The 24,923-nt window shown below is 51.0% G+C and overlaps 14 protein-coding genes across 14 annotated transcripts; 5 read left to right on the top strand and 9 right to left on the bottom strand.

The window, feature by feature from the left end:
* Positions 1 to 124: 124 nt before the first annotated feature.
* N7446_011626 (methionine--tRNA ligase MES1) lies at positions 125 to 2,423 on the bottom strand (the record flags this gene model as incomplete). The annotated part of the gene is made up of 2 exons (XM_058520368.1): positions 125 to 2,171; positions 2,236 to 2,423. Coding segments are annotated over 2 exons (1,995 nt in total), but the record flags the coding sequence as incomplete, so codon positions are not given.
* A 93-nt stretch (positions 2,424 to 2,516) lies between these two features.
* On the top strand, positions 2,517 to 3,074 carry N7446_011627 (Yae1 family protein; the record flags this gene model as incomplete). Its single annotated transcript, XM_058520369.1, has 1 exon — positions 2,517 to 3,074. The coding sequence occupies one exon, from the start codon at positions 2,517 to 2,519 to the stop codon at positions 3,072 to 3,074; it is 558 nt and encodes a 185-aa protein (XP_058367893.1).
* Positions 3,075 to 3,568: 494 nt separating this feature from the next.
* Positions 3,569 to 4,815, bottom strand: N7446_011628 (MYG1 family protein). The gene is made up of 2 exons (XM_058520370.1): positions 4,721 to 4,815; positions 3,569 to 4,672 (listed from the first exon to the last, which is right to left on the bottom strand). The coding sequence occupies exons 1-2, from the start codon at positions 4,804 to 4,806 to the stop codon at positions 3,640 to 3,642; spliced, it is 1,119 nt and encodes a 372-aa protein (XP_058367894.1). The 5' UTR covers positions 4,807 to 4,815; the 3' UTR covers positions 3,569 to 3,639.
* Positions 4,816 to 5,288: 473 nt separating this feature from the next.
* Positions 5,289 to 6,661, top strand: N7446_011629 (ICE2 family protein; the record flags this gene model as incomplete). Its single annotated transcript, XM_058520371.1, has 2 exons — positions 5,289 to 5,810; positions 5,858 to 6,661. 2 exons carry the CDS (start codon positions 5,289 to 5,291, stop codon positions 6,659 to 6,661), a joined length of 1,326 nt encoding a protein of 441 aa, XP_058367895.1.
* A 1,715-nt stretch (positions 6,662 to 8,376) lies between these two features.
* N7446_011630 (endosulfine family protein) lies at positions 8,377 to 9,081 on the bottom strand (the record flags this gene model as incomplete). The annotated part of the gene is made up of 3 exons (XM_058520372.1): positions 8,377 to 8,781; positions 8,915 to 8,998; positions 9,046 to 9,081. 3 exons carry the CDS (start codon positions 9,079 to 9,081, stop codon positions 8,377 to 8,379), a joined length of 525 nt encoding a protein of 174 aa, XP_058367896.1.
* A 294-nt stretch (positions 9,082 to 9,375) lies between these two features.
* On the top strand, positions 9,376 to 10,233 carry N7446_011631 (SAM-dependent methyltransferase; the record flags this gene model as incomplete). Its single annotated transcript, XM_058520373.1, has 5 exons — positions 9,376 to 9,685; positions 9,788 to 9,805; positions 9,853 to 9,963; positions 10,011 to 10,129; positions 10,177 to 10,233. The coding sequence occupies 5 exons, from the start codon at positions 9,376 to 9,378 to the stop codon at positions 10,231 to 10,233; spliced, it is 615 nt and encodes a 204-aa protein (XP_058367897.1).
* A 451-nt stretch (positions 10,234 to 10,684) lies between these two features.
* kexA (serine-type carboxypeptidase kexA) lies at positions 10,685 to 12,701 on the top strand (the record flags this gene model as incomplete). The annotated part of the gene is made up of 3 exons (XM_058520374.1): positions 10,685 to 10,860; positions 10,936 to 11,296; positions 11,349 to 12,701. The coding sequence occupies 3 exons, from the start codon at positions 10,685 to 10,687 to the stop codon at positions 12,699 to 12,701; spliced, it is 1,890 nt and encodes a 629-aa protein (XP_058367898.1).
* A 211-nt stretch (positions 12,702 to 12,912) lies between these two features.
* On the bottom strand, positions 12,913 to 14,202 carry cia1 (iron-sulfur cluster assembly protein CIA1; the record flags this gene model as incomplete). The annotated part of the gene is made up of 1 exon (XM_058520375.1): positions 12,913 to 14,202. The coding sequence occupies one exon, from the start codon at positions 14,200 to 14,202 to the stop codon at positions 12,913 to 12,915; it is 1,290 nt and encodes a 429-aa protein (XP_058367899.1).
* A 562-nt stretch (positions 14,203 to 14,764) lies between these two features.
* On the bottom strand, positions 14,765 to 15,541 carry N7446_011634 (ankyrin repeat domain-containing protein; the record flags this gene model as incomplete). The annotated part of the gene is made up of 2 exons (XM_058520376.1): positions 14,765 to 15,333; positions 15,385 to 15,541. The coding sequence occupies 2 exons, from the start codon at positions 15,539 to 15,541 to the stop codon at positions 14,765 to 14,767; spliced, it is 726 nt and encodes a 241-aa protein (XP_058367900.1).
* Positions 15,542 to 16,263: 722 nt separating this feature from the next.
* N7446_011635 (IQ calmodulin-binding motif domain protein) lies at positions 16,264 to 19,191 on the bottom strand (the record flags this gene model as incomplete). Its single annotated transcript, XM_058520377.1, has 1 exon — positions 16,264 to 19,191. One exon carries the CDS (start codon positions 19,189 to 19,191, stop codon positions 16,264 to 16,266), a length of 2,928 nt encoding a protein of 975 aa, XP_058367901.1.
* A 653-nt stretch (positions 19,192 to 19,844) lies between these two features.
* N7446_011636 (uncharacterized protein) lies at positions 19,845 to 20,441 on the bottom strand. The gene is made up of 2 exons (XM_058520378.1): positions 20,240 to 20,441; positions 19,845 to 20,187 (listed from the first exon to the last, which is right to left on the bottom strand). Exons 1-2 carry the CDS (start codon positions 20,360 to 20,362, stop codon positions 19,939 to 19,941), a joined length of 372 nt encoding a protein of 123 aa, XP_058367902.1. The 5' UTR covers positions 20,363 to 20,441; the 3' UTR covers positions 19,845 to 19,938.
* Positions 20,442 to 20,505: 64 nt separating this feature from the next.
* On the bottom strand, positions 20,506 to 21,798 carry N7446_011637 (glycoside hydrolase family 127 protein; the record flags this gene model as incomplete). Its single annotated transcript, XM_058520379.1, has 3 exons — positions 20,506 to 20,940; positions 21,007 to 21,337; positions 21,404 to 21,798. The coding sequence occupies 3 exons, from the start codon at positions 21,796 to 21,798 to the stop codon at positions 20,506 to 20,508; spliced, it is 1,161 nt and encodes a 386-aa protein (XP_058367903.1).
* A 21-nt stretch (positions 21,799 to 21,819) lies between these two features.
* Positions 21,820 to 22,230, bottom strand: N7446_011638 (uncharacterized protein; the record flags this gene model as incomplete). Its single annotated transcript, XM_058520380.1, has 1 exon — positions 21,820 to 22,230. One exon carries the CDS (start codon positions 22,228 to 22,230, stop codon positions 21,820 to 21,822), a length of 411 nt encoding a protein of 136 aa, XP_058367904.1.
* A 392-nt stretch (positions 22,231 to 22,622) lies between these two features.
* Positions 22,623 to 24,588, top strand: N7446_011639 (uncharacterized protein; the record flags this gene model as incomplete). The annotated part of the gene is made up of 8 exons (XM_058520381.1): positions 22,623 to 22,660; positions 22,726 to 22,889; positions 22,955 to 23,048; positions 23,104 to 23,160; positions 23,217 to 23,703; positions 23,760 to 24,131; positions 24,190 to 24,318; positions 24,379 to 24,588. 8 exons carry the CDS (start codon positions 22,623 to 22,625, stop codon positions 24,586 to 24,588), a joined length of 1,551 nt encoding a protein of 516 aa, XP_058367905.1.
* Between the last annotated feature and the right edge of the window lie 335 nt (positions 24,589 to 24,923).

The following is a 24,923-nucleotide window of genomic DNA, read 5'->3' on the forward strand; positions in this document are numbered from 1 at the left end:
AAGTGTCCACGGTTGTACCTCAGTCCAAGTAAAGTGTAGTATCACCTGTAGCTATAGTCCAGTAGCCACCAGGGCTTAGGCTAAATCTACATTGGATGGTTGAATGTCATCTCTAAAAACATAACACCTTCATTGCATTCATGTATGTAGCGTAGCTACTGTAGAAAAAGGAAGAATTGCCCAAGATCCGAGTAAATATCCCAAAGATCCCATGAACAATGCATAAATCTCTCATACGCGGATTTAGTATGAGACAAACTAAAATCAAAATGAAAATGTGAAGCCGTCAGGCATCAGACATCAAAAGACACTCCCCTCACTCCACTCAACACACTTTTCTGTAGTCTAGTAACTTTCTTCCACTCTAGGAGGTAGGGAGAGTAACCTGAGCCACACCATCAGTAACCTTCTCCACCGCCTCGTCATTCTTGCCATCGGTAGTGGCGGAGACCTTCTCCGCTCCACCCTTGGCAGAAGACTCGACACCGCCGGCCTTGCCCTTGTCCTTCTTCTCCTTCTTCTTGGCCTTGGCGGCGGCCTTCTTAGCGGCGATCTTGGCAGCTTCATCTTCTTTCTTCTTGCGGTCTGCCTGCGATCCACCGAACATCTCACGCCACTCCTCGGCCTTCTTAGGGTCAATGCGCGAGAAGAGATACTGGGCCTTGCCGATCTTGTGGCCGGCTTTGAGGGCGGCGGGCTTCCAGCCGTCCTTGAGTTCTTCAAGGGTGGGGATGTACTGGAAGGGTGCGTCGAGCTGCTCCAGGATCGACTTGGAGGTTGCCGGCATGTAGGGCGAGAACACACTGGAGAGCAGGTAGATAAGGTTCAGGACTGTGCCGACAACTGCGGCGGCGCGCTCGGGCTCGTTGGCGATGAGAGCGTTGTCTAGACGGTTGGCTTGGATTAGGCCATTTCCTGCTTCGGCGATCTTCATAGCGGTTTGGACACCAGCGCGCAGGTGAGCGCCTTCCATCTCATCGATGTATTGGCGGAGGAGGGTGGTGACTTCTTCCTGGAAGGGAGCGAAGCTCTCGGGGACGGTAAATTCGGGAATGACGGAGCCGTAGGAGGCAGCGACGAGCTTGATGACTCGGTTGACGAGGTTACCCAACTTGGCGAGGAGCTCGCTGTTGTTGCTCTCCACGAAGGGACGCCACTCGAACTGGGTGTCACCAGTCTCAGGACGGTTCTTCAGCAGGAAGTATCGCCACACATCGGCGGAGACACCAGTCTCTTTGGCGTTTGTGCCGAAGACACCGACACCGCGGGACTTGCTGAACTTGCCGCCCTCGTAGTTGAGGTACTCTGTCGTGCTCAAGTGGTGCAGCATAGTCCACTTGTCCTTGGTACCGATCTGAGTACCAGGGAAGATGACGCTGTGGAAGGGCACGTTGTCCTTGCCCAGGAACTGCCACAGCTGGACATCCTCCGGGTTGCGCCACCAGAGCTCCCAGTCGGGAGTGTAGTTGGCTGTAATGGAGGGGTATCCAATACAAGCCTCGAACCATACGTAGAGCACCTTGTTCTCGTAACCGTCCAGAGGGACGGGGACACCCCATTTCAGATCACGGGTGATACCACGATCCTTCAGACCCTCCTTCAACCAAGACTCAGTAATGATGCGCGAGTTCTTGGGCCAGTCACCCTTCTCAATGGCGGGGTGGACCCACTTCTCGATCTCAGGTTGGAGCTTGTCGAGAAGGATGTGAATGTGTTTCGTCTCACGGCGGACGGGGGCAGCTCCATCGAGCTTGCAGCGCGGGTTGATCAGGTCAAAGGGATCGAGGAGATGACCGCACTTGTCGCACTGATCTCCACGGGCATCGTCGTAGTGGCAGCGGGGGCATTCGCCCTCAACGTAACGATCAGCCAGGAACGAGCCATGCTTTTCGCAGAAGGGCTGCTCAGCGGTGCGCTCGCCGAGGAAGCCATTCTCGTGCAGGCGCTTGAAGATCGACTGCGAGATCTCGGTGTGCTTTTCTGTGGGTGTGCGACCGAAGTGGTCGAAGCCGATGTTGAACCATTCGTACACTTCCTGGTGGATCTTGTTGTACTTGGCGCACAGGTCCTCTGGCGACAGCTTCTCCTCCAGCGCCTTGGTTTCCGTTGCTGTTCCGTATTCATCGGTACCGCAGATGTACAGTGTAGGCCGTCCGCAGGCCTTGTGGTATCTAAATTGCGCGTGTCTGTCAGCTTCGTGGCTCAATGCCAGTTGAAGGTGGGGTTGAGTCATACCTAGCAAAGACATCGGCGCTCAGCACGGAGCCCACGACGTTGCCCAGATGAGGCACATTGTTGACATATGGCAGAGCGCTAGTTATAAGGATATTGCGCTCGCCCTTCTTGGGCAAGATCGGATTCGACATAATTGTGGTTGAAGGTAAAAAACGGTGGAGGGGCAAAGGCGGGAAAATCGAAAAGTGGGCTATCTCGTGACATATCGCCGGGAAAAAAAGTGGTCGGTCGGCTTTGAGATATCTTTTTGACTTCTTTGTATTCCTTGAATATCACTCACAATGGATTGCAATCTCTTGGATAGTCTTCTGGGTCTGGAGGAGGAGTTCTACAACGAAGGCTATGAGCTGGGCACCGCGGACGGAGCGGAATCGGGGTATACCGAAGGCAGTGTTTTCGCCGTGGAGAAAGGATTCGAGAAGTTCGTTGAGGTGGGACGTCTGTATGGCAAAGCTCTGGTCTGGGCGCAACGACTTGATTTGAAACAATCCGGCGCAAAGCCTTCATCTCAAACAGCCAATGCGGACAGTCTTTCTCTTGATCCGTCAATCTGCAAAGACATGCCCAGTCTTCCACCACACAGTACTCGGCTGGCCAGGAATCTTCAAACACTCCTTGAGCTCGTCGACCCGGCTACGTTGGATATGAGCAACACCGAAGAAGCTGTCAACGATGTGGATGAACGCCTGAAGGGCGCCGCTACCAAGGCGAAACTCATTCAGCGCGCCATGGGTGAACGCGAGGACTCAGGCGCACAGGCTGAGCCTAAGGATATGCAAGCTTCCGGAGATGGTTCCGGCAGCATTGAAGATATCAGCGCATTGAACATCCGTCATTGAGGATGACCATGCTATCTTGGATACCAATTTCCGCATCAGCTCACTCGATGGTCAAGCTCCATCGAGACATTCGCTGTTGGTGTCCAACAGTCGGCTCTTTTGCCATGATTGCGCACTCAGTTCAATTGGCTTATGTCTTCAGGGATCGCAATCGCAGCAACACATGAAGCTTGTGAAGAGCCGTTGGACCATGAGAAGATCCATCCACTTCTCTCATGCTGGCTCCGTGTCAACAAGCTCGCCGATCATCGTCGCTTCTCCAAACTCCCTTGCTTCTGAATAGCAGGTAAGATTCGAATTCCACGGTCAACTGTGTTTGGCGAGACAGACATCAAGAATCAAATACGATATCTTGGATGCTGAAGTACACGCCAAAACCATTGGAAGCTCCAAACTTTGCTTAAAGAGAATCTTGTCCAGTGTTCTCTACAATATAAGATTAAAGGCCATACCAATACAAAGAGTGAAGGCAATAGTCTAAATATATCTTTCATGTCAGATAAATCATGAACTTCCTTTAAGTCATCATAAGAACATTTCATTAAAATTCAAACTTTTTGCCCATTTACAGTCCAAGACTACGCTCGGCCATACCCATAGCACCCTCTTTAGTCTTGTGACCCCCAATGAAACCAGAGGCATGGACGAAGACGGCACCCTCAGGCAGCTTGCTCTGGCCATTCTTCTCAGCCTCGGCAGCCATAACACCATCAAGGTCCTGGTCACGCACACCTCGCCATGACTCGGGCAGAGGCTTGCGCGACTCAAAGCTACCCTCGGAAACAGACACGCACTGCACGCGCCACTTTGCGTCCGCGTTGGCGTTCTCTGGGTACAGGACGTAGTAGACCTGGTTGGCCGGGTCAATTTCCTTGCTGCCGGAGGCCTCAGCCTCGAAGTTGTACAGGTGCTCCTTCCAGGGCACGCCGCCCTGGGGCAAGATGAGGATGCGGCCGGAGGGGTGAGCTTCCTTGCGCGAGGCATACGCGGCACCGACGGTTGTGCGGGCGGGCATCCAAGAGGTGCATGCATGGTGCAGCTTGCGAGCGAAAGCATTGCCGATGAGGGTGCTGGCGCGGCCGAACAGGCTGTCCTCGTCCTGGGGTTCGCCGGGAGCGCTGGTGGGGTCTGGGTTGTTCATGTCGCCGACCATGGACATGAGAGTGACACCACCCTCCTTGAAGCGCTTCTCCAGGTTGGCGGTGGAAATGGCGGCGGGGTCGTAGGCGGAAATGCCGTTGTCGTTGGCGTCAATGGCCTCGATGAAATCAGTGTAGAGCTTCTCGTACAGAAGGTCCACGTCGGCATGGTCTACGGGCAGTGACAGCTTCTGTGCAATAATGGCCTTGCCGAAGTGCATGTACACCAGACCGGCGGAGGAAAGCTTGGTGTTGCGCTGGGGGAAGGTCGTTGAGAAGGTCCGCTGGTGGTGATCATACCGGTGGATGGTGGGGTCGTAGACGCCGCCCACGTCCACGACGGTGTGGCATTTCTCCAGCTCAGCGGGGTCACGGGTGCGGACGAGAGGGGAGGAGTCGTAGGTGGGTAGAAGGCGGAGAAGGTAGACGGCCAGGGCTTCATCGGCGTGGAAGTGGCCGCTATTATAGGTCAGTATATCGTGTGCAAATTTCCAAGCTCAAGCTCACCTGTGAGTCCCGATCAAGGGGGACGAGGTCTTGAGCTTCTTAGTAGCAGTTTCGGCCATTTTGAACCAGGTGTTCGTTCTGAACATAAAGTATTCAGAGTCTGAGATGGATTACATATATAAATTGGCGGGCTCTGGCTGGCTGCGGCTTATCAGAGCTGGCCATATCGGGTAGTTAGGGCAGAACATCAGGGCAAGCAGCTAGCATGTGACTGGAGCTCTCAACCGTGGAATTGCTGCAGTTCCCTGTCTTCGGAAAGGAAGTCCTGAGGCATCACGCGTTATCACAACATGGAGTAGGAGAGGGTTATAGTCTAATAATTTGTTATTTGCAATTTGCGTAAGGTCTAGACTCTCTACCTCTTTAGTGTCTTTGGAGGTTTTTATTTCTGGTGAAACCCTGCAAACCTCCCTTCCCCTTCCACGTGAAGACGATAAGCTCGAAAAAAGGAAATCACCGTCCCCTCTTTGACTTATCCACATCTCCATCTTCAACCTTTGACACTCTCACCTCTTTCACGTTCTCTCTCTTCGCGTATCTTCGCGTGCCAAGTTCCTTCGGCGGTCCGATGTGGCTCTTTCGAGTCTTTTCGTCGGCCTTGTTCCTCGCCGTCACGGTCTCGTCCATCCCACTAGCTTTCGATGTGGGCGGCAAGACATGCGGTCTGGCCTTTTCGCTGTCCCTGGCAACGTTCTACTTTCTCATCTCGCTGTTGAAACTCAGTACCCCTGACCGCTCGTGGTTCCGTTCATCGGTGATCGCAGTCCTCCGTGGCACCCAATGGATTGTGATCTGTGTGCTCCTCATTTGGTCGCTGAACAGATTCTCAGTTGAAACCGAAAATACAAGTGGATGGGTGGAGCGCACTTTCAGCGGAAAGAGGGCGCAGGATGTCTCTATTCAAGAATGGCTCTTTGGCCGCGACGGTTTGGTGGAAACCGTGTCCTTGGGCAACTGGGATAGACTTTTGAGATGGTCGACACCTGTTTTCCAGCTGGCAGAAGGATTCTGCAGTTTGCTGGTTATTCAAGCCGCTGGTCAAGTTACCCGCTGGCTCGTGAATCGCGGTGGGCGCAGCGATAGCTGGATGGTATGTTTTGATCCCGATCTGTCACTACACGAGCTCACCTGTTTTAGATTGGCCTCCTGGTCCTGTCCGCGACTATCATCTCCAGCTCCGTCTACTTTCTCTGGCGAGTTCTGCAATTCCCCGAAATCTCCAACGTTGATGCGGCTTTAATCGGTGTGTCGATCACCTGCGCCGTTATTCTGTGTGCTTGGGGCATTGGCAGTGGACGCGGCAACCCGGTCGAGAGCTCTCTACTCTTCGCCTATATCGTCTTGTGCATCTACCAGATATTCACCGACTATAAGCCATCGCACCCCGTGGAACAAATTCCCTCGCCTTCGCAGGCCGGAGACTTCCCTCCGCTCCCTCCCATTTTCATGGCCTCGTACACAACCCTCATGCATGCGCTGTCTCTCCTACCGTCGATCATTCACGCGGCCTTCAATGTGATTACCGCGGTATTCAGTGCGGTCACACCATCTGTCCTTATCTCGCTCGCCTATCGCCTTCTGGTGCTGTATGCTTCCACCCGCATCATCCCAGCTGTCCGTGAGGCTGGCTCTCGCGCTCTCTATCAGGAAGCCTCTATCGACGATTCCGACGCAGCAGGCCAAGTCCTAGGCTTCCTGAGCTATTTCGCCCCGACCATCCTCATCTCCGTCTACACCAGTCTCCTTATGCAGCATTTCGCATCAACATCACAAGCAATGGGCGGCAGCGGCGAATGGTGGAGCAGCCAGGGCGGTGGTGGAGGAAACCCGTGGCGATGGATCAACCTGGCCTGTACGATAGGTCTGTACGCAGTTGAACTCTGGCTCGGCGAGCACAACGACATCGACAATGGACTTGCAGGACACTGGAAAACCGACTGAGTGACCGAATCAACATGCCTGCGCTTTGCTTCTTATCGCTACAACTCGCATGGGCAGGGTTGATTTGAAGACGGCTCACCGTTCATGTCTCACGGATCACAACCCAATTCGCTGTATCTTGCTGCATGAGCCTGGCCGAGAATCGGCCAACCAAGCGACCCCTCTCGCGGCCACCATTCACACGATAGTGCCACATTAGCTGTGATTTTTTGGGGGTCGCTCACCGGCATCACGTCGCTACGGCCGCAGAACGAGTCCCTCTTCAAAATAGCTTCCGTTCTGCTGATGCCGTGTATTTCTGTCCTGTTTCACGGGTGTCTTCCAGTCACGCGCCCTCTCTCCTTGCTTTCTCTTCAAACATACTCCGCATTTGGCCTATGTATAACCCTCGCATCTGCAAGAGATAGGTCAACCCTGTCTCATGGCCTCGCAATAGGCTGTGTTTCAAGCCTTGATTCCCTTGTCACATTACGCCTACGTTTCGGAGTTGACACTACCAAGTCCTCCAACCCCACCCCTTTTCATGACCCGACGATACCAGATAAACGTATGTTGCGTCTTTTGCTCTCGTTCTTTTTTTCTGTATGTCTTCTCCTTTTGCCCTGATCACTGTTCAACCCGTTCCGTTTGGCAATTATACCCTCTTCTGTCCCGCTTAGGCTCTTTTTTTTTCCGCTTTGCTTTCACCCCTTTAATTGAGTCTTGCTTCATTCGTAGCCCTCCGAGGTGTATCTGACGGCTTGCTTTTCCAGCCATTTTTGTACATAAGATAGGATACGTGAATTTTTTTTCCTCCTTATCTCTTGTACTTTTTGCCTAGCGCTAGGGTGCTTTATACATATCTTGATTATACTTGCTTCGGTCCAATCCCTCAATATAGAAGTATTAGTGGAGTATCGATCCAACATTGGAGCAATTCATGGCCGATCTACTTTTGCTACAATGCAAGATCTATCGGACTCCATATGCCAAGGGATATTCATGCCATGATCTTTAGTAGATTTGAACAAATTGGATGGCTGATACAATCGCACCACAGGATCAAATCAAAGTACAAAAGGCATAGAACCAGCATAGAAGACACAGAAGACAGTGAAGAACCGGAACCCTCGGATCCATTCCATACCTACACGTATTTTCGCATAGCAGTAGAAGAATACAGTAGACAAAATGTAAAGCAAAAGTCCCCATCGCATCTGAATCGCGAGAACAGAAACCGAATCTCAGAATCTCAGAATCTCAGAATAGCAGAACTAACACAAGAGTCTTGTCGCGTGCACTAGATATAGACAAGCAGAATCGAGGATGAATCGAGACGTAAATCCATGCCAGAAATTGCTGATGATAAATGATGATAGGCATAAAATAGAAAGAGAAAAAGACAAGTCACTGAGAGCAAGTAGAGTGCGAGTTGAGCCGAGGTTGATGACATGCCCCGATGCCATGCCAAGTGCACGCCACGATCTAAACACCGAGTGATCAAGATATCTCAACCCTTCTCAGCTTAGCTCAAGCTCTCACTTGCTCCGTCCCGCAGTGCATCCCATTCCTTTCCCATCCTCCTTCCATCCCTCGCAAAGAAAATAAGACAAATCGAAAGATCCCATAGCGCCGAGCTCTTGAAAAGAAATCACAGACCCCTTCTTCAAAAGATATGCATGCAGATATCACCCATCCCCAATATCTCAGTATCTCGTATCTCAATATTCATGCTCCTACCGGCGGATGGGAACACCCTCCCTAGCCGGCGGGGGACTAACACTAAGATCATCCTCCTTACCCGCCTGAGCATGAGCAAGACCGGAGCCAGCCTCGCCCTCGCTGAGACTAGAGCCGCGGTGCAGGAAGCTGCCACCCTCCTTAACGGGACTGCGGCTTTGGAACCCGACCGAGCCCGGGTGGCCACTGAAGCTGCCGGGGGCTTGTTGGCCCTGACCGCTAACGCTGCCACTGACGCTGCCGTTGTGGGGGGCGGGGTTGCTGGTGCCCGGCGAGGTTGCTGTCAGGTGGGGGATATTCTCGGGCACTGGGTGGCGGGACCCGATGTTGGTCACGCCTACGTCGGAGGCTTTGCCCGCTTTGCTGAGAGCGTAGTCGCCTGAGTCGAAGTATTTGCGTTCCTGTTAAGGGTGGTGTTAGTATTGGGTTTGGGTTGGGTGGTGGTGAGCTAATGGTGTTGGGAGCACAGGGGAAGGGAGGGGTATGTAGGGTAAGTAGGTAGGCAGTGTCAGATAGAGTTGGGCGTCGACTTACCTTGAGCTTGTTCTGGAGAACGTCCTTCTTGGTGGGCATCTTGCCGTAGAGGCGCAGCAGGCGCTGCTCCTCTGGGCTCAGCGACTGGAATGCTGTTAGGGAGATTCTGAGATAGATGGGAGGTCACTGACGTTCAGGTCCACTTTGTTTTGTTGATGGGGATTCATGATGATGGTTGAAGAAGTTGAGAGCGGGAGGGGAGAAGAGAGAGTTATAAAGTGTGACAGTCAAGAAGGTTAAGTGGAGAGAGAGAGCATTATTCATACATAGATGACGCCAATGGCAATTAACTGATGTAGGTTATTTTCTCTTATTCTACTTAGTTTTATACTTGGTTTATGTCGATTTCTCTCTCCTCTATGTCGGTTTACTATTGTAGTTCGTAACCCTCGCATATATTTCATTCCCTCAAGTGGAACCTCAACGTCTTCTTCTGTGACGTCTCTTACACCCACCTCATCATGGAAAAGACATTCGTGGTCGAACACTTGGATCCTGAGCTGGGCCCCTGGTCCACACTGGAATATGCCTGTATCGCTCGCGAGTCTCACGCCCGCGGCGCTCGATTCCTGCTCAGTTCTGTGCCCGCCGAGCTGCAGATGCCCGCTGATCTGGCCGCCACCAAGGGTCTCGAGGTCGAGCAGCGCAGCGTAGAGGAAATCTTTGCAGACCGCAAGGATAAGGTCTGTCTGTTGGATCCTTCTGCACAGACTGAGTTGAGTCCTCAGGATGGTGACCACTTCGAGGTCTTTCTTTTCGGTGGTATTCTCGGTATGTGACTTTTTTTTCTCGCTAACTTTAACGTTATAAATCGCTATGTTTTATGATATACGTTTTATGTTCTATGCAATTGAAAGCTGACATTTTTACTAGGCGATGACCCGCCTAGAGGTATGACTCGATATTAATATATCTGGTTGCCACTGACAATTTCCCAGATCGCACCTCGGAATTGAGGAAAAAGGGCTATGTCGGTCGCCGATTGGGGCCTAAGCAGATGACAACTGACACTGCAGTGCGAGTCACTCGCATGGTGGTCCATGAGAAGGGTAAGTCAGGCACTGGCTTCATATTGACCAGAGACTTACTGTGGCAGTGCCCCTCGAGGAAATCCCCTACGTCGACTATCCGGAACTGCAGATCAACGAGCATGAGCGCACTGAGATGCCCTTCCGCTATGTCAAGGATGCTGAGGAGAAGCCCATCATGCCCGATGTAAGTCCCACGCATGCCCTTTGAAAGAGGAGACTTAACAATTGCAGGGAATGGTGGCTCTTATCAACAAGGACGCCGACAAGTCTCTGGATGACTTGTTCTGATGTTTCAGTGTTTCAGCTGTTTCACCTCGAATATATAAAAGTGCACATTCAATACCATATGCGCCAGTCTCCAACACCAAGTGAAGCTTTATACGTAGATCAATAAGCTTATAGAGCGACGAATTCGGCCATGGCGCATTTCTGTATTTCCATTACATGTAATTAACCTTACCCACAATACAGATGGCGGTGGACTGATGGTAATTACCGTATCAGTACTGCCACGCATCCTGTCTCCATCCCTCGTCATCTCCTTTCTTTACCTTAATGTTCTCTTCTCTCATTCTCTCTCATTCATCTTTGCCCTCGAAGCGACTACCTTCCTTCTCTCGAACTGTCCCCTCCAAATTAAATGACCTGGTGATCAACGATTATCCCTTCGGGACCGCTCGTAACAAGTGTCCCAATCCTCGACCTCGACTTTACTTCTTATGATTCCTACGGCCATTAGATGTTCTCGATTCCATTCCTCCCTTCTGCCAAGAAGGGTGGTGCTGTCGCGATGCTATTGTCCGCGTTAACGCTTCTGCTGAGCCCGGCGCTGGTGTCAGCCAGCTCTTCTGCTGATTACTATGTACACTCGTTACCAGGAGCCCCGGAGGGTCCTTTCTTGAAGATGCATGCTGGGTGAGTGACCCGGAAGGCTGTGGAGTAGAAGGATATCGGGATTCTATCAAGGAGCTTGTCTAACACCCTTTCCAGCCACATTGAAGTCAACCCGGAGACCAACGGTAACCTGTTCTTCTGGCACTTCCAGAACCGCCACATCGCGAATCGCCAGCGGACCGTTATTTGGCTGAATGGAGGACCTGGATGCAGCTCTATGGATGGCGCATTAATGGAGGTTGGGCCGTATCGACTCAAGGATGACCAGACGCTCGAGTATAACCCGGGCCGCTGGGATGAGTTTGCAAATTTGCTCTTCGTTGACCAGCCGGTTGGTACCGGATTCAGCTATGTCAACACAGATAGCTATCTCCATGAGCTCGATGAGATGTCTTCTCAGTTTATGGTCTTTTTGAGCAAGTTCTTTGAAATGTTCCCCGAGTACGAGAACGATGACGTACGTTTTGACCTATTCTTTTGTCTTGGATTTAACGCTGACTGTCTCGCAGTTGTATCTCGCAGGTGAATCATACGCTGGACAACATATCCCCTACATTGCAAAGGCTATCCAAGAGCGCAACAAGGCCGCGCCGGCAAACGGCGGGAGGAAGTGGCCCTTGAAGGGTATGCTGATCGGCAACGGTTGGATTTCTCCTGCAGACCAATACCCTTCATATCTTCCTTTCATGGAGAGGGAAGGCCTCGTCAAGCAAGGATCCCAGACCTATAAGAAGTTGGATGCTCTAAACTCGGTCTGTCTTTCCAGGCTTGAAACCCCCGGCGCAAAGAACAAGTTGGAAGTCGACTCATGCGAGAATGTCTTGAGAGAAGTCCTCTCGCTCACATCCAAGGACGGAAAATGCTACAACATGTACGATGTCCGCCTCCAAGACGAATACCCCTCGTGTGGCATGAACTGGCCCCCGGATCTCAAATACATGACGCCTTATCTCCAGCGCCCGGATGTGGTCAAGGCCTTGAACATCAACCCAGCCAAGAAGACCGGCTGGCAAGAATGCTCTGGTATGGTCAGCGGTGCATTCAGCGCAAGGAAGTCCCTCCCCGCAATCACCCTGCTCCCCGGATTGATTGAATCCGGTCTCAATATCTTACTGTTCAGCGGTGATAAAGACCTCATCTGCAACCACCTCGGAACAGAGACTCTGATCCACAACATGAAATGGAAGGACGGCACCGGTTTCGAGACGTCGCCTGGTGTCTGGGCTCCTCGTCATGACTGGTCCTTTGAGGGCGAGCCTGCTGGTATCTACCAGCACGCCCGTAACCTCACCTACGTGCTCTTTTACAACGCCAGCCACATGGTGCCATTCGACATGCCCCGCCAGAGCCGTGATATGCTCGACCGCTTCATGAACGTCGACATCGGTAGCATTGGCGGTAAGCCAACTGACTCCCGTATCGATGGCGAGAAGCTGCCTCAGACTTCTGTTGGTGGTCATCCCAACAGCACCGCTGCCGAGCAAAACGAGAAGGAGAAGCTGAAGCAGACCGAGATGCACGCCTATACCAAGTCTGGTGAGGCTATCCTCGTCATTGTTATTATTGGCGTTACGGTCTGGGGCTTCTTCATCTGGCGCAGTCGCCGCGCGCACAAGGGCTACAAGGGCGTTTCCAATAATGAGATGATGGGTAGTTCTTCGATTCTCAACAGGTTCCAGAACAGGCGTTCTGGTGGAGATGTTGAGGCTGGCGACTTTGACGAGTCAGAGCTTGATCAGCTTCATTCCCCTGGTCTTGACCGGGAACATTATGCTGTCGGCGAGGCGAGTGATGATGACGATGAGCACCATGATGCATCTCATCCAGCACCGGGAACTAGTGAAACTCGCCCATCTTCATGACGAATCTGATCGTGTCTGTTTAGTTGGTTTTGGCTGCATTTGTACAAAGTAGACGGTGTCAACTGGGTCTGCATCTCATTTGATATTTACATATATGAATGAAATTTTAGAATATTGATATTGATATGCGTTCTGCATATTCTTCTAGCTTCCTAGTTACATCGTCACATCGGTTTTTGATATCTATAATGTAGTCAGGATGGCCAAGGATTTACCTCTGCACCGTCCAAATCTTGACACTTCCATCATCGGCCGTCGTAACAAGCACCTCCTCGCCAGATTCAGACCCACGATCTGCTCTCTTCGCCCAGGCACAATGATTGATTTCGTAAATGCCATGCGCCCCATCATGGACAGCAATAAGCACCCACTCGGTCTTCAAAACTCCCTCTCCAGACCCAATATCCATAGCATCCGGATCCTGGTTCTCAGCAACGAACCGCTCTTCATAAAGCGCAATCCGCCCATCAGCTCCAGTAGATGCAACAAGCCCACTCCGCTTACTCCACGCAACAGCATAAACAGCCAGCTCGTGCGCATGCGGGAGAACAGCATCCTCTTCCCACATCTCGTCTGTACCAGTGGGTCGAATGATACTCGGGATCCCGGTCACCGCAGAAGACGACTGAGACGCCATCTGGCTTTCCTTCGGCTGGCGACGCCAGACCCGCACACTGCGGTCGTCCGAGCAAGAGAGAAGACGCGGACCTGAAAGGGCCGTCTGGGTACGCCATTGTGATGCCAGCGCAGTATCAACATGAGCAGAGGACGAGGACGGCACATTCTCAGCACCCTCCCAATCCAAGAACCACACCGTCCCCGAATGGCCCTTGATACAAGCGACCTGGCCCCAATCATCCAAATCCTCCCGCCACAATCGGATCGTGTCGTCGTAGCTCCCGCTCGCGAGACACTCTTCCACCGGATGCCATGCTACACACTTCACATCGCCGCCATGCTCCTGCATCACAGCTACCGTTTCAAAGTTGTTATCGCCGTCATCGAGATCCTCCCAGATCCAGATTGATTTGTCGCGCGAGCACGTCGCCAGTAACATGCCTGACGGCGACCACGAGACGGATTTGACTTCGCTGTCGTGGCCGTCGAGGAGGACGGCGAAGCGCCATTCTTCTTCGTCTTCTTCCGCGTTGCCATCTGACTTGTCGTCATCGTGGTTGGTTGTGCCGGCTGCTTTCAGTCCGCTGCCATCTTCCCGTCCGTAGCTATCCCATCGTCGCCAGATTCCCACTGTTGCGTCGAAACTGCCTGTTGCTAGGACGGATTCGCCTGTAATGTGTGGTTTCCAGGCTGCTGTGCGGACGCTGCGCTTGTGTCCACCTGTTATTGCTGAGAGGAGGGTGAAGTTTGTTAGCGAGTATACTCGCACGGTCTTGTCCGAGCTGCAGGTTGCGACTATTGGGAGGGTTGGGTGGGGGGCTGTGAGCCAGGTTCGTTCTAGGGATGGGGGCGTAAGGTCTGAGAGGTGGGTTATTTGCGCCATTTTGAATTGGCGTAGGTGAAGGTGAAAGTGAAGGTGAAGGTGAAGGTGAGTGAATTTTGGTGTGGGGTTGGAGATAAGATAGCAATGGGGGGTTCCAAGCTTATGAGTAATTGTCTTCTACAACTACCTCCTTTTGGACATCATCAGTGTGAAGTGGCATATCTCATCGCGAAAGGACTGATATGCGTTGTCCTGCCTGCTTTTACACACTCACCATGTCCGTTTAGCAGGTGTTGATACACAAGTTATCATGTTGATAACTAGAAACCATAACCAACGTCTCCTCACAACTGCATTCGCCTCCCACTGCCGCCATATATCTAGTTTCTCGGGCTGCAGTTTTTCACGGTTTCTTACCTGCTGCATTGGGCTGATCCATTATACTATCATTATACTATCGGCCCCAGCTGCCTCCAGAAGGACAGCAACCATCTCATCCATCCTCTTATTCTATCAGCAAGAGTGGGCATTGAGGACTCGTTGCTCGTCTGCCTTGGCAGGATAGCTCCCATAACCATGTACTCGTGCAAACCTGTTGCCGTTGGAATTGGTGAGACAAATATCAGCACCTCGAATAACCAGGATCGTGGCGTGGGTTTCTGGTCATGAGATGCAATGCTGTGTTGCCGTTGTTATCTTGTCGGTTGATTTTTACATCGTGCGAGAGGAGAATGTCTATCAGAGCCCTGCCGATGGGTTCGCCGTCCATGTAGCGGGCTGCGAGTTGGTGTAGCACGGTTCGATTATTGATACCGCCCACGGCTGCGTCCCCTCCAATCTCCAGTAAGAACTTCACTACGGCATCAAAGTGGTTGCTTATTGCGTAATGTAAGGGAGTCGCGCCCTGATTGTCCCGAGCATTGATATCGTTGTCAGGACGGCCAGCCAAGAGCAGCTTCAATGTATTGATAATCCGATTCCTGATCTCCTCATCGGGAAGCCAGCATTCGAATGATACGGGGCCCGCAGCTGCCCAGTGAAGTGTGGTCACGGCCCAATGGATCTCCATCTCTGACCAGGACACGCATGAAGGTTGATGCTCGTACTGCTGCTCAGCATGTACGTTTCCTTCTTTGTCAATGGGCCGTATCATCAACGCGTAACTGGCTCGGGAGGAAACTAGACCGAGGACTGTGCCGAAGGGCTATGGTTGGTCTTCGTCGTCATATTTGTCTGCAGAACCCCAGGAGAGTATCATGGTCGTCTGTTCGACTTCTGTGGTAGGGATGTCAACCGCTTGAGCAGAAGCACCCCTATCGAGAAGCAAGTTGATCAATTTCTCACCACGGGTGATGCGGTCGCTCATCCAGTCGCGGAGATCACTCAAAGTGTCTTTCATAATATCTTGTAGGAGCAAAGAAGCCAATGACCTCACAGCTGCCAGTAGCGCTTCGTCGCCGTACGAACACGCGACATGGACTGAATTGAGCGTAAGTTGACTGCCCAGGATAAACCGCACCGTGTCGAGCTGCGCTTCCCTACATGCCGCAGTCAACAATGAACATGTTTGCTGATGGAGTGTGGTACTATCGTTTGGTGAGTGCTGTAGTAATCCACGAGAAGGGCGGATCAATATGTTCTTTGTCCTCGGTTTCCAAATTCGGGGGAGAAGCAAAGAGACTTCAGCCTTGGAATATCATTGGTTTGGATTGTTTTGTGTAGAACGTCCTCCGTCGGTCTCGTAGACTCTGGCGCATTCTGTGTTGTGAAGAGCAGTCTCTGGTGATTCCCGGGGGCCCTGGACCCAAAGGGTGTCAAACTCGCTATAAGACATGATTCACTCGGGAGGATGTAGTGAGCTGAGAAGAAAGAGAAGCTGGTCCTTGAACAGCCCTAGTTCATAAGTGCCACACCATGAAGGGACTTACACGTAAGTTACTACGTAGTTGATCAAGTTAGGATTATATGTTAATTGAATAGAATTGAATTTCAAGCAAATCTTGACATTATCTAAATCCAAGTATAATTATGCCCTGCCAATTTGCCAATTCCAAGTCCAAGTAAAACCCAAGACCACAAACAAACCACAATCATTATATGTATATGCCCTCTAAAACGCCATCACTGCGGTAGAACGCCTTCTTCGTATAAACCTTGATATACCGCCCCGTGGCAAAGCCAATCTACCTCGCGGACCTTCTCTAACTCCTCCACCACCTGTCCAACTTCATTGACAAACTCCGGCATACCGGCAGCAGCCAGGTTCTGACTGGCCGTTGTGGTGGCTCGAACTCGCTCCGAGGCACTTGATGCACTCAGTCGGGACAGAACATGACTCCGGAGACGTGAGAGCATAAGTCGCGCTACTGGGTCTGAGAAGCTGGGCGCATTTGCCTGTGAGTCCGTTGAGGGCATTTCGGATGCAGAGACATTGGAAGATACCACGGCTAGCTGGGGTGCAGCTGCAATACATGCTGTGGCGACGGGTCCAAGCACTCGCTTGATGGTTGCTGCAAGTTGGGCACTTGCGGCGGGTGGCATTGGATGCGTCGATTCCAGAATCGACTGCACGCGTTCTGCGCTGATCTCGTTAAAGTCCAGTGAAAGGATGCGGTCTGCCTCCGGCTTCCATTGAGACCGGACATCCCGCTTGAGTAGGTTCTTCGCCGTCAACAAGATTGAGGCTGTTGCCACGATTTGGAATGCTCTGGCATGTAACCGCTCAAGTCGTTGACGGTCAAGGCTCAATGTTTCTGGAATCAGGTCCTCAGACACAATTGCATTACTCAAAACAGTATCAGCAAGACCCTGGGCGTAAACTCGTGCCGAATGTGGACGCGGTTCACCATGGATTTTCTCCGGGTCTCGCTTCTTCATCTCGTCAACAATGATCTTGTGATGAGTGCGCCAGAATCGCCGGGTCTTTCTGACGCTGATTGTCCCATCTGCGATGCCTCGATCGAATGTCCGCTGCTCGTATCCCGGAGCTTCTTCAATGAGCTGAGGCGCGGCCAATTGGATCATGAAATTCGTCTGATCGAGCGATAGCAGATCGATGATGCTCATTAAACGGGCCAACCGGTCAATTTCATCCCCCGAAGTATCTTCGATGAACGCCTTGACCACAGGGTCTCGATAGGGAGCACACAGGCGAGGTAAGATGTTGTTCATAAACTCGAAGAAATTGTCATAAGAGAAGGTGCCAGCTTCGCACTGTCCTTGAACCAGCTTCGGATCCAAGACTTCACTTATTATCACGTAGAGCGAATTGCCACGCTGAAGCGAGCGTAGCAAGCGATCTTGGATCACCGTGGCCATGGCGACAATCCAGTTAGTAGCCTGTCCAGCCTCGACCCCTTGTCTCATCGTTTCGCACATTTGCTTCATGATCTCTCGGCGAGGCTCAGTGTAAGGCGCCTCTTCGATCTTGAACTCTTTGTTGATAAGAAGTTCATGTACCAACTCCCGGTTTTCAGGGAGAGGAGTGAGGATCTTGGTAAATCGCTCATGAGGCGATGTCCGCTGCTTGTCCAGTTCATGGAGCACCGCAAAATCGAGGTTGTTGAAGGACTCACTGATTGGCGAGGTGACACTCTCTGTCAGAACATCCGCAGATGGAGGTACAGCCTCGGCAGATCGAGGAATAGCTTGTTTAGAAGCTGCACGCTTCTTTTCCCGCTTAGCTTTCTTTAGTGAATCTCGAATCAGCTCCATGTGTCGGTCTGGGCCGGCAAGTCGCTTCAGGCGGGCGAGGAGCAGAATCTGGTTCTGTCTGATGCCCTGTCTGTAGTCCTCTGCAGCACCGCCAGCCTGGTCATTCTTGACCGTTTGCCAAATTAGTTCCAGTTCGACAAACTGGGCAATCATGATCTCAATCAAGACGCTGGAGTCGTGGGATTTCCAGGCATGGAAGGCCGAGAAAAAGACATTATGCCTTTCACACAAGGTCTGGAGATCCGCGGTGATCACAGAAGGAGAGCAACAGCCTGACGATAGCAGCGCCGTGACCTGATCAAAGGCAGCCAGCAATTCTCCAGCTTTGTCAATCAAGTCTTGTTCCTGTTCTCCATTGCTGCTGCTCAAAACTTCGGTAGGATGTGTAACGATCAGATAACTGCTGAGAAAAGTGCGCACTGCACCTCTCTCACCCATCGTCCCGCCTTCCATATCTTGCAACCCACAAAGTCGGAGAACCTTGGTCATGGTCTCTAACAGTTCCTTGTTGGAAAGCAGCCTACCCACTTGCTCAAAAGTCTCGTTGCGAACTCGGTTCACAGAGAGGTTCAACGACTGGAACTGCTTCATGACCATTTTAGCATTATGGGTTTTCCATACGCGCTGGATCTTGCGCGCAGCCGCATCCTGTGTGAAAGACTTGGTGATCTCTCGAGACATCTTTTTCTCCGCGGCAACTGGCAAGCTGCTCGTGCGTTGGCGTCGGTGCGTTTGCTGGTACAACGTGCGTCGCTTCTCCGCTTCAGCAAACTTCTCCGCCATTTCCACGCGCAGCCGGGCCTCTTCAGCAGCCTTCTTGTCCCGCTGGTCCTCGGCCTTCTTCTTGGCTCGTTTGACCTGATCTTCGCACTTGGCCGTGATGTCCGCAAGCAGGCGCTCACGAGCTTGCTGGGCAGCCAGTGCTCTCTCTTCTATTTGAAGGTTCCTTGTGGCTGCTTTAGCCAAGGCGGCTCGCAACCTTACTTTCTCCCCATGCAATGCCCGATCAGCGAGCCTGGCCTTTCGGTTCTCCAAGATAGATGTGCGTCGAAGATGTTGGGCAATGTGATCCGGAGTCGGCGATCCATTCGACGACGCGGAATTATGCGAGTGCAGGGAGGAGACCGAGTTTCGGCGAGACGACGCGGCCGAGGAGCGACGGAAGATGCTGCTTTTGCGGTAGAATCGGGCAGCGATGTGTGGCGGGAGGCTCAAGGGTGGTGCCTGCTCCTCCGCCAGCATCTCCACATCGGATTCGGTCACAGACTCGGGGGAAAGAGGAGTCGGCCCGGCATCCGGCAGCTGGATTTCGATGTCGGAGTTGCGACGGATCATGGTATTGAGGTGAGAGAGGGCACGGAGCCAGGGAGAGGAACGCGGTGGGGCAGGAGAACCACTGATAAGAGATCGGAGGAGGCTGTTGCGACTATTCACGTGGTTCTTTTGTGCTAACTATGCCACAGGATACTGATCCTGTGAATCCGCACCTCAGGGGAGCTCAGGGGAGGAGAAAATGGTAATCTGGGGGTCCTGAAATGAAGGAGAGTATGCGCACTGGTGCGGAAGGATCCGTGCTTCGTTTCAGGATATGACGAAAGAAAAGATCATGATGCAAAAGGAGAGATCAACGTCAACATCATGAAAACAGACAGTTACAGGCAGTTAAGCTGGCTTACAGATCGTGAGTCTCCAACTATGGAATCCGATGGCCGCATGCAGAATAACGTCAACGCGTTAGATAAGCCAAGCATTTAGTAATCAAGGTCTATTTTTAACGTTATATACTTCCCATCTCTTGCTTCAACGCTTTGTCAGTATAGACAGTTGACAAGAAGAGAAAGAGAGGTAGGGAAGTTGAATTTGATGATCATATAAATCACAGGCGTGTGCCGAACTATATAGAGCGACCCAAGGCAATGTAGCAGACAAAGTTCAACCATGGTGACGCCTATAAAATATTGAACAAAGCACCAAGATGGAGATTTGTGTCTAACTATTCATTTTGAAACTATTCTTCAAATTGCTTCTTAGATTATTTCAAACCTCAAAGTCCCAAGGCAAGGTCTTACGCCAACTCTACTATTATTCAACGCGTAGTCCCACCCTCATATGTCCTCGTCCACCCCTGTTTGCCCGTAGGTAATACGGCACATAGCACAGGTCCCTCTTCTCTCCAGTAGCAGCAGTCCCCGCCTCTGCCACGATCCGTTTATCCCAAGGTGACATGTCAAGCTCGCCTTTGGCTCCATTCTCAGCAATGATGGCCACGTACTGATCGGGCTCGGATCGAGGCTCTTCCCGTAAATTGGCATGGGGGTCGAATAAGGTCGTCTAAATTGTGTTGTTAGATTTCTGGTTCGGTTGAGTTTGTTTTGTGCCATACCTTGAAATGATGCTCTTCCCATAGGTGATCGAAATCCTCCACGCAGTATACGATCGGCCCTCGTGTGATGTATGCCACTGGCTGCATGGCTAGTGGATGGGGCCTGGTTACTTGTGGTTTCATTGGACATGAAAATCGGAATTGAGAATGTTGTTGTAGCCATTTAGCATTTAGATATAGGTATCCTTTTTGGATATCTAGGTTTTCGGGACTCGGGTTAATCTGATGATCTGGTTAGTATGGGTGGTGACTATAGACGTGATTTATCAACTTGCCTGCCATGATCCTGCCCAACCAGGGATCCTCAGTCTCACTTGGAGATCAATAGGGGGTCCATTTGTCTGGATGCTGAAATCCACGTCCCCATTCCAAGGCCAGTCGGTCTTCTGGGTGATTTCAACTACCGATTCTGAAACAGGAACGCGTAGAGTGGCCGAGGTATATAGGTGCACATTGATGATGGCGCTAGTCTCTGTCGCATTGTGACTCCAGATATACCCACCCATGTAACCTAAGGTGCGTGTAACATTTGGTGGACAACAAGCACATTCGAACCATTCGTGGCGCTCGGAAATGTCATTGTCCGAGGAAGCCAGCTGATTCACATAGGTGAATGCCTTCCCATCCAGACTCATACCAGTCAATACTGCGTTGTAAAGACACAGCTCCATGATGTCAGCGTAATGGCTGCCGAGATCAATCTATGAGTTGTTCATGTAAGTGCCCAAAATGCTCAAATACACATAAAACGAATAAAGAAACCCTACCTGTAGCAGCCTCTCAGAAAGCATCATGACTCCAATCGCAGCACAAGTCTCTGCATAGCAGCCGCCCTCATCAGTTCCATGAGGTAAGAAGTAGTCAATACCAAAGCCCTCCCATTGCTTTATAGCTCCAATCCCGCCGGTTACATAGGACTTCCGCTCAACCATGTTCGACCAGAGCCGGTTGACAGCAGGCAAGAAAGTGGTTCCCACTTTACTGTCAGGTCGGAATATCCGAACGAGGTCTGTAACTGCTGTGAGCAGGTACATGGCTCGAACTGAGTGTCCTTCAATTGTTTCTTGCTCAACAATCGGCACATGTGCTTGTTGGTAACTAATTTATTCCCCTTGTTAGCAACAATCACCCACAAAAAGCACATATACTTATAGTGAGACATACGAGTAGCTCCTGGAGGCGGGGAAGTATGCAGGTCGTTCATGCTCTTTCTCGCCTCTTGCTTCAGCTTCGATGTCGTAGTAGTGCCTTTTTGTTTTTCCACTCGAAGGATTACCTCGTTCTTCAATGAAGAATTGGGCTAGCTTGAGATGCTTTTCATCTCCTGTGACTTTGAACAGCCGCAGGAGAGCAAGCTCAATCTCAGGGTGCCCAGGATATCCGGGAATTTGAGCATCCTGGTCTCCGAAGTTTGCTGCAAGAAGGTCCACATACTTTAGTATGGGAGATAGCATGTCATCATTCTTAAAAAAGAGACGATGGGCAAGTGCACCTTCAATGAGATGACCAGCGTTGTATCTAGAGACCGTGTTAGCCATCTGCGGCTTGCTAGGGGACATATTTCTTTTGAACATATAGCCTTACAGCTCGTGCATATCTCGCAAATTTGTGAAACGCTTGCCGGGTTCTACAACTGTATAGTGGATGTTAAGGTATCCATCAGGGTGCTGGGCACTCTGAATCATTTGCACCAGCTCCTTCACAGCTGCGTCTATCTCGGCATCGTAATGGTCTATCAATAAATAGCAGGCTCCTTCAATCCACTTGGCCACATCGGAATCCCAGAACTGGTGGTTTGGAATGGGATACACCGTGGGAGGATCTCCATAGCTCGGGTGCCACTTCAACTTGAAAGCATCATATCTTCCAGTGGTTTTGAGCATGTTAAGTTGATGCCGCAGAGTCTGAGTCCGAACCACTTCGCGACGACGAGCCCAGAAAGATCCTGGAGCGAAGGTCGTCGCGACAAAGCTTTCTTGTGGGTAATCCATGATTCAGGTATAGATGAGCAACCGAAGGACACAGGTTGTCTTTAGGTATTCCTTATATTTACGGGGTATCGGCTAGCCCCTCCGGGATTGAAGTCGGAGAGAAAGCGAGACCGTGACATCGTCGTATTTCCCGAGTCGGGCCTCCGGCGGTATTTAGGGCTTGAGTGGGAGGCTCCGGCTCCGGCGGAGACTCCGGCGGGGCGCAAATCCAACCTGAAGCCGTCGAGGTGCTTGATTGCTTGATTCTCTTCCCCGCAGGCTTAGGCTTAGTCTTTTCTGGGGAATTTGAGTCTCGCCTTTCCGGATGTGGGGTCCCGGGCTAAGTTGCTTTATATGTGTGCCGGTCGTCACAATGCCCCTGTATGCGAATTCGGGCTTGTTTATATCTCAAAATGGGTCTAGTGGAAAGATTTCTCTCTAAGGATGACCGGTAGGCACTTTTTCGTATTTGTGATTGGATTGGCGTTGAATGGCGCTCTGCTAATGCTTCTTTAGCTTCGCGGCGTTTCTGTTGTATGGTATGGTCTTTTCGACCTGCTTCAACGGGTACGATGCCGGGATCATGACAGTCATTCTGGCCGATAAGCAATTTATTGAATACTATAACATCGACGATAACAGGTCCGGTCTAGTGGCAACGATACCTTGGGCAATGACAGGTAATATTGGGCTCTCCGGCTACTTTGGGCTTACGACAAGACGACTGACAGGGGACTTATCTTAGGGCTGGCCCAGCTTTGCCTTGGAGGCTCTCTTGCTGCATGGCTTGGACGCCTTTGGGCTCTACGGATCTCTATTTGCATCATGATTGTTGGAGTGTAAGAGCAAACTCGAAGTGATTATGGGAGATTACTGTTGCTGACACAGCTAAAGAGTCGTCGAGGTTGTCCCAAACAACTTTGGAGTCTTAATCCTAGGACGACTCCTAACGTAAGTCTATTGATCATGATATGTATCCTTATGTACAAATACTGAACAACTCCCAGAGGTCTAGGCTTCGGATGTGTCTATATTGCCACGAACCTCTACGTCGCCGAATGTGCACCCACCAAACTGCGAGGCAGCTTCGTCGGAACAGTCTCACAGTTCGGTTACCAACTAGGTAGTTTAATTGCCTTCTGGGCTGGATACGGAATGTCCTTCCATAAGTCACCCTATAACATTGCCTGGCGTGTATCAAACATCGTCCAGATCCCTATTGGTCTGGCCTTTGTCGTGGTCTCGTTCTGGTATCCTGAAAGCCCGCGATATGTTCTGGAGAGATACCCCGAGACCCCTGAGCGGGCTCTCAACGTTCTCAGTCGGCTTAGATCTGGAGCACCAACGGATGAACGTATTCGTACCGAGTTCCATGAATTGGTGGCCTCGTATGAACTTCGCCGTTGCTATGAGACGGGCTATGTTGGCCTTCTCAAGGATAAGACTATGCGTAAGCGGCTGTGGTATGGTATTTATGCCGCAGGTCTCCAGCAGGTATGTAGATCCACATAAAACTTCAATTGACAACAACACTAACAGCTCTCATCTAGTGTGGAGGCATTGCTTCACTGACCATGTATGCCACATTGATTTATCAGAGTCTTGGATGGGATTCTGGCTCGCAGGCTTTGCCAATCAATGGAATCCAGTCTGTTCTCCAGCTGCTTATAGTGTTTGTTAATACATTCACGGTTGAAAGATTTGGTCGTCGGGGTCTCCTACTTGCTGGATTCGCTATCCAGTCACTGGCTCTCTTGGTCATGTCTTGTTTAACCACTGCTTTCCCGTCAAACGGCAACAGGGCTGCTGCTATTGTAGAGGTTGCAATGCTTTTCATTGTTGGCTTGACCTATTGTTGGTCCAATGGCCCTATTGCACCAACAGTGGTTACGGAGATCTTTCCTCAGCATGTAAGAGACAAGGTTGGTTGAACCAAGGTGAAATGTTCACAGAACAATATATAACTGATGGCATCCCCAGGGATTCGGTCTTTCAATGCTTGGTCAGACATGCTGGCTGATGCTACTCACGCAATCTTGGCCATCTTTCAATAATGAGGTCGGTGGACACAGTTATTGGCTACTGTTTGGTTTGAATTTAGCTGCTGGCGTGAGTTGATGATCTTCTATCTATATTCTCAAGTAGTTGGCCAATTCTTGTACTTTACAGATGTCTGTTTACTTCATTCTTCCCGAGACCAAAGGCGTGTCCCTCGAAAGAATGGACAAGATCTTTGGAGGGCTTGATAATGTTGAGGCCGGGGAATGCGAAGGGACTTCCGAGAAGCGTGGAGCCATGGCCGTCATGAACGAAAGAGACAAGGCTCCAACCGCTCATGTTGAGGATGCTTTTCGATCCCATTCGTTTCACACTGTTTGATTCAAGATGATAAACTTTGCGTGGAATCATGGAACTACAGGTCTTCATAGACATGTTACATGGAACTTATACTTTGGGTGTATTCAAATTGCTATCTTAGCGTCATGATGTCCATGTATTTGGAATCCGAAAAAAGTGAGCGCTATGCTGCAGCAAATCCAGCTGCTTATGTATGCAGAATCAACATGGTCCAAATGCACGGGTCGTGTCAATCCGTGTGTTATGTTGATCCAAAATCATGGACAAGGCCTCGCAGGGGATGAGGCTGGAACATGTCAGGGGTGGCGATTTTGACCCTCTCCCAAATTTTAGGCAGAATCATTGCTTTGATGCCA

This window comes from Penicillium canescens, assembly GCF_028828765.1.
Source record: "Penicillium canescens strain IBT 15451 chromosome Unknown utg000008l_segment0_segment0, whole genome shotgun sequence".
Classification (NCBI taxonomy): domain Eukaryota; kingdom Fungi; phylum Ascomycota; class Eurotiomycetes; order Eurotiales; family Aspergillaceae; genus Penicillium; species Penicillium canescens.

Coding starts and splice junctions, on each gene's coding strand:
- N7446_011628 (XM_058520370.1), bottom strand. CDS start 4,806: ATGTTCAGAACGAACACCTGGTTCAAAATGGCCGAAACTGCTACTAAG. Junction 4,673..4,720: donor CCCTTGATCGGGACTCACAG/GTGAGCTTGAGC, acceptor GACCTATAATAG/CGGCCACTTCCACGCCGATG.
- N7446_011636 (XM_058520378.1), bottom strand. CDS start 20,362: ATGAAACCACAAGTAACCAGGCCCCATCCACTAGCCATGCAGCCAGTG. Junction 20,188..20,239: donor GGGAAGAGCATCATTTCAAG/GTATGGCACAAA, acceptor AACACAATTTAG/ACGACCTTATTCGACCCCCA.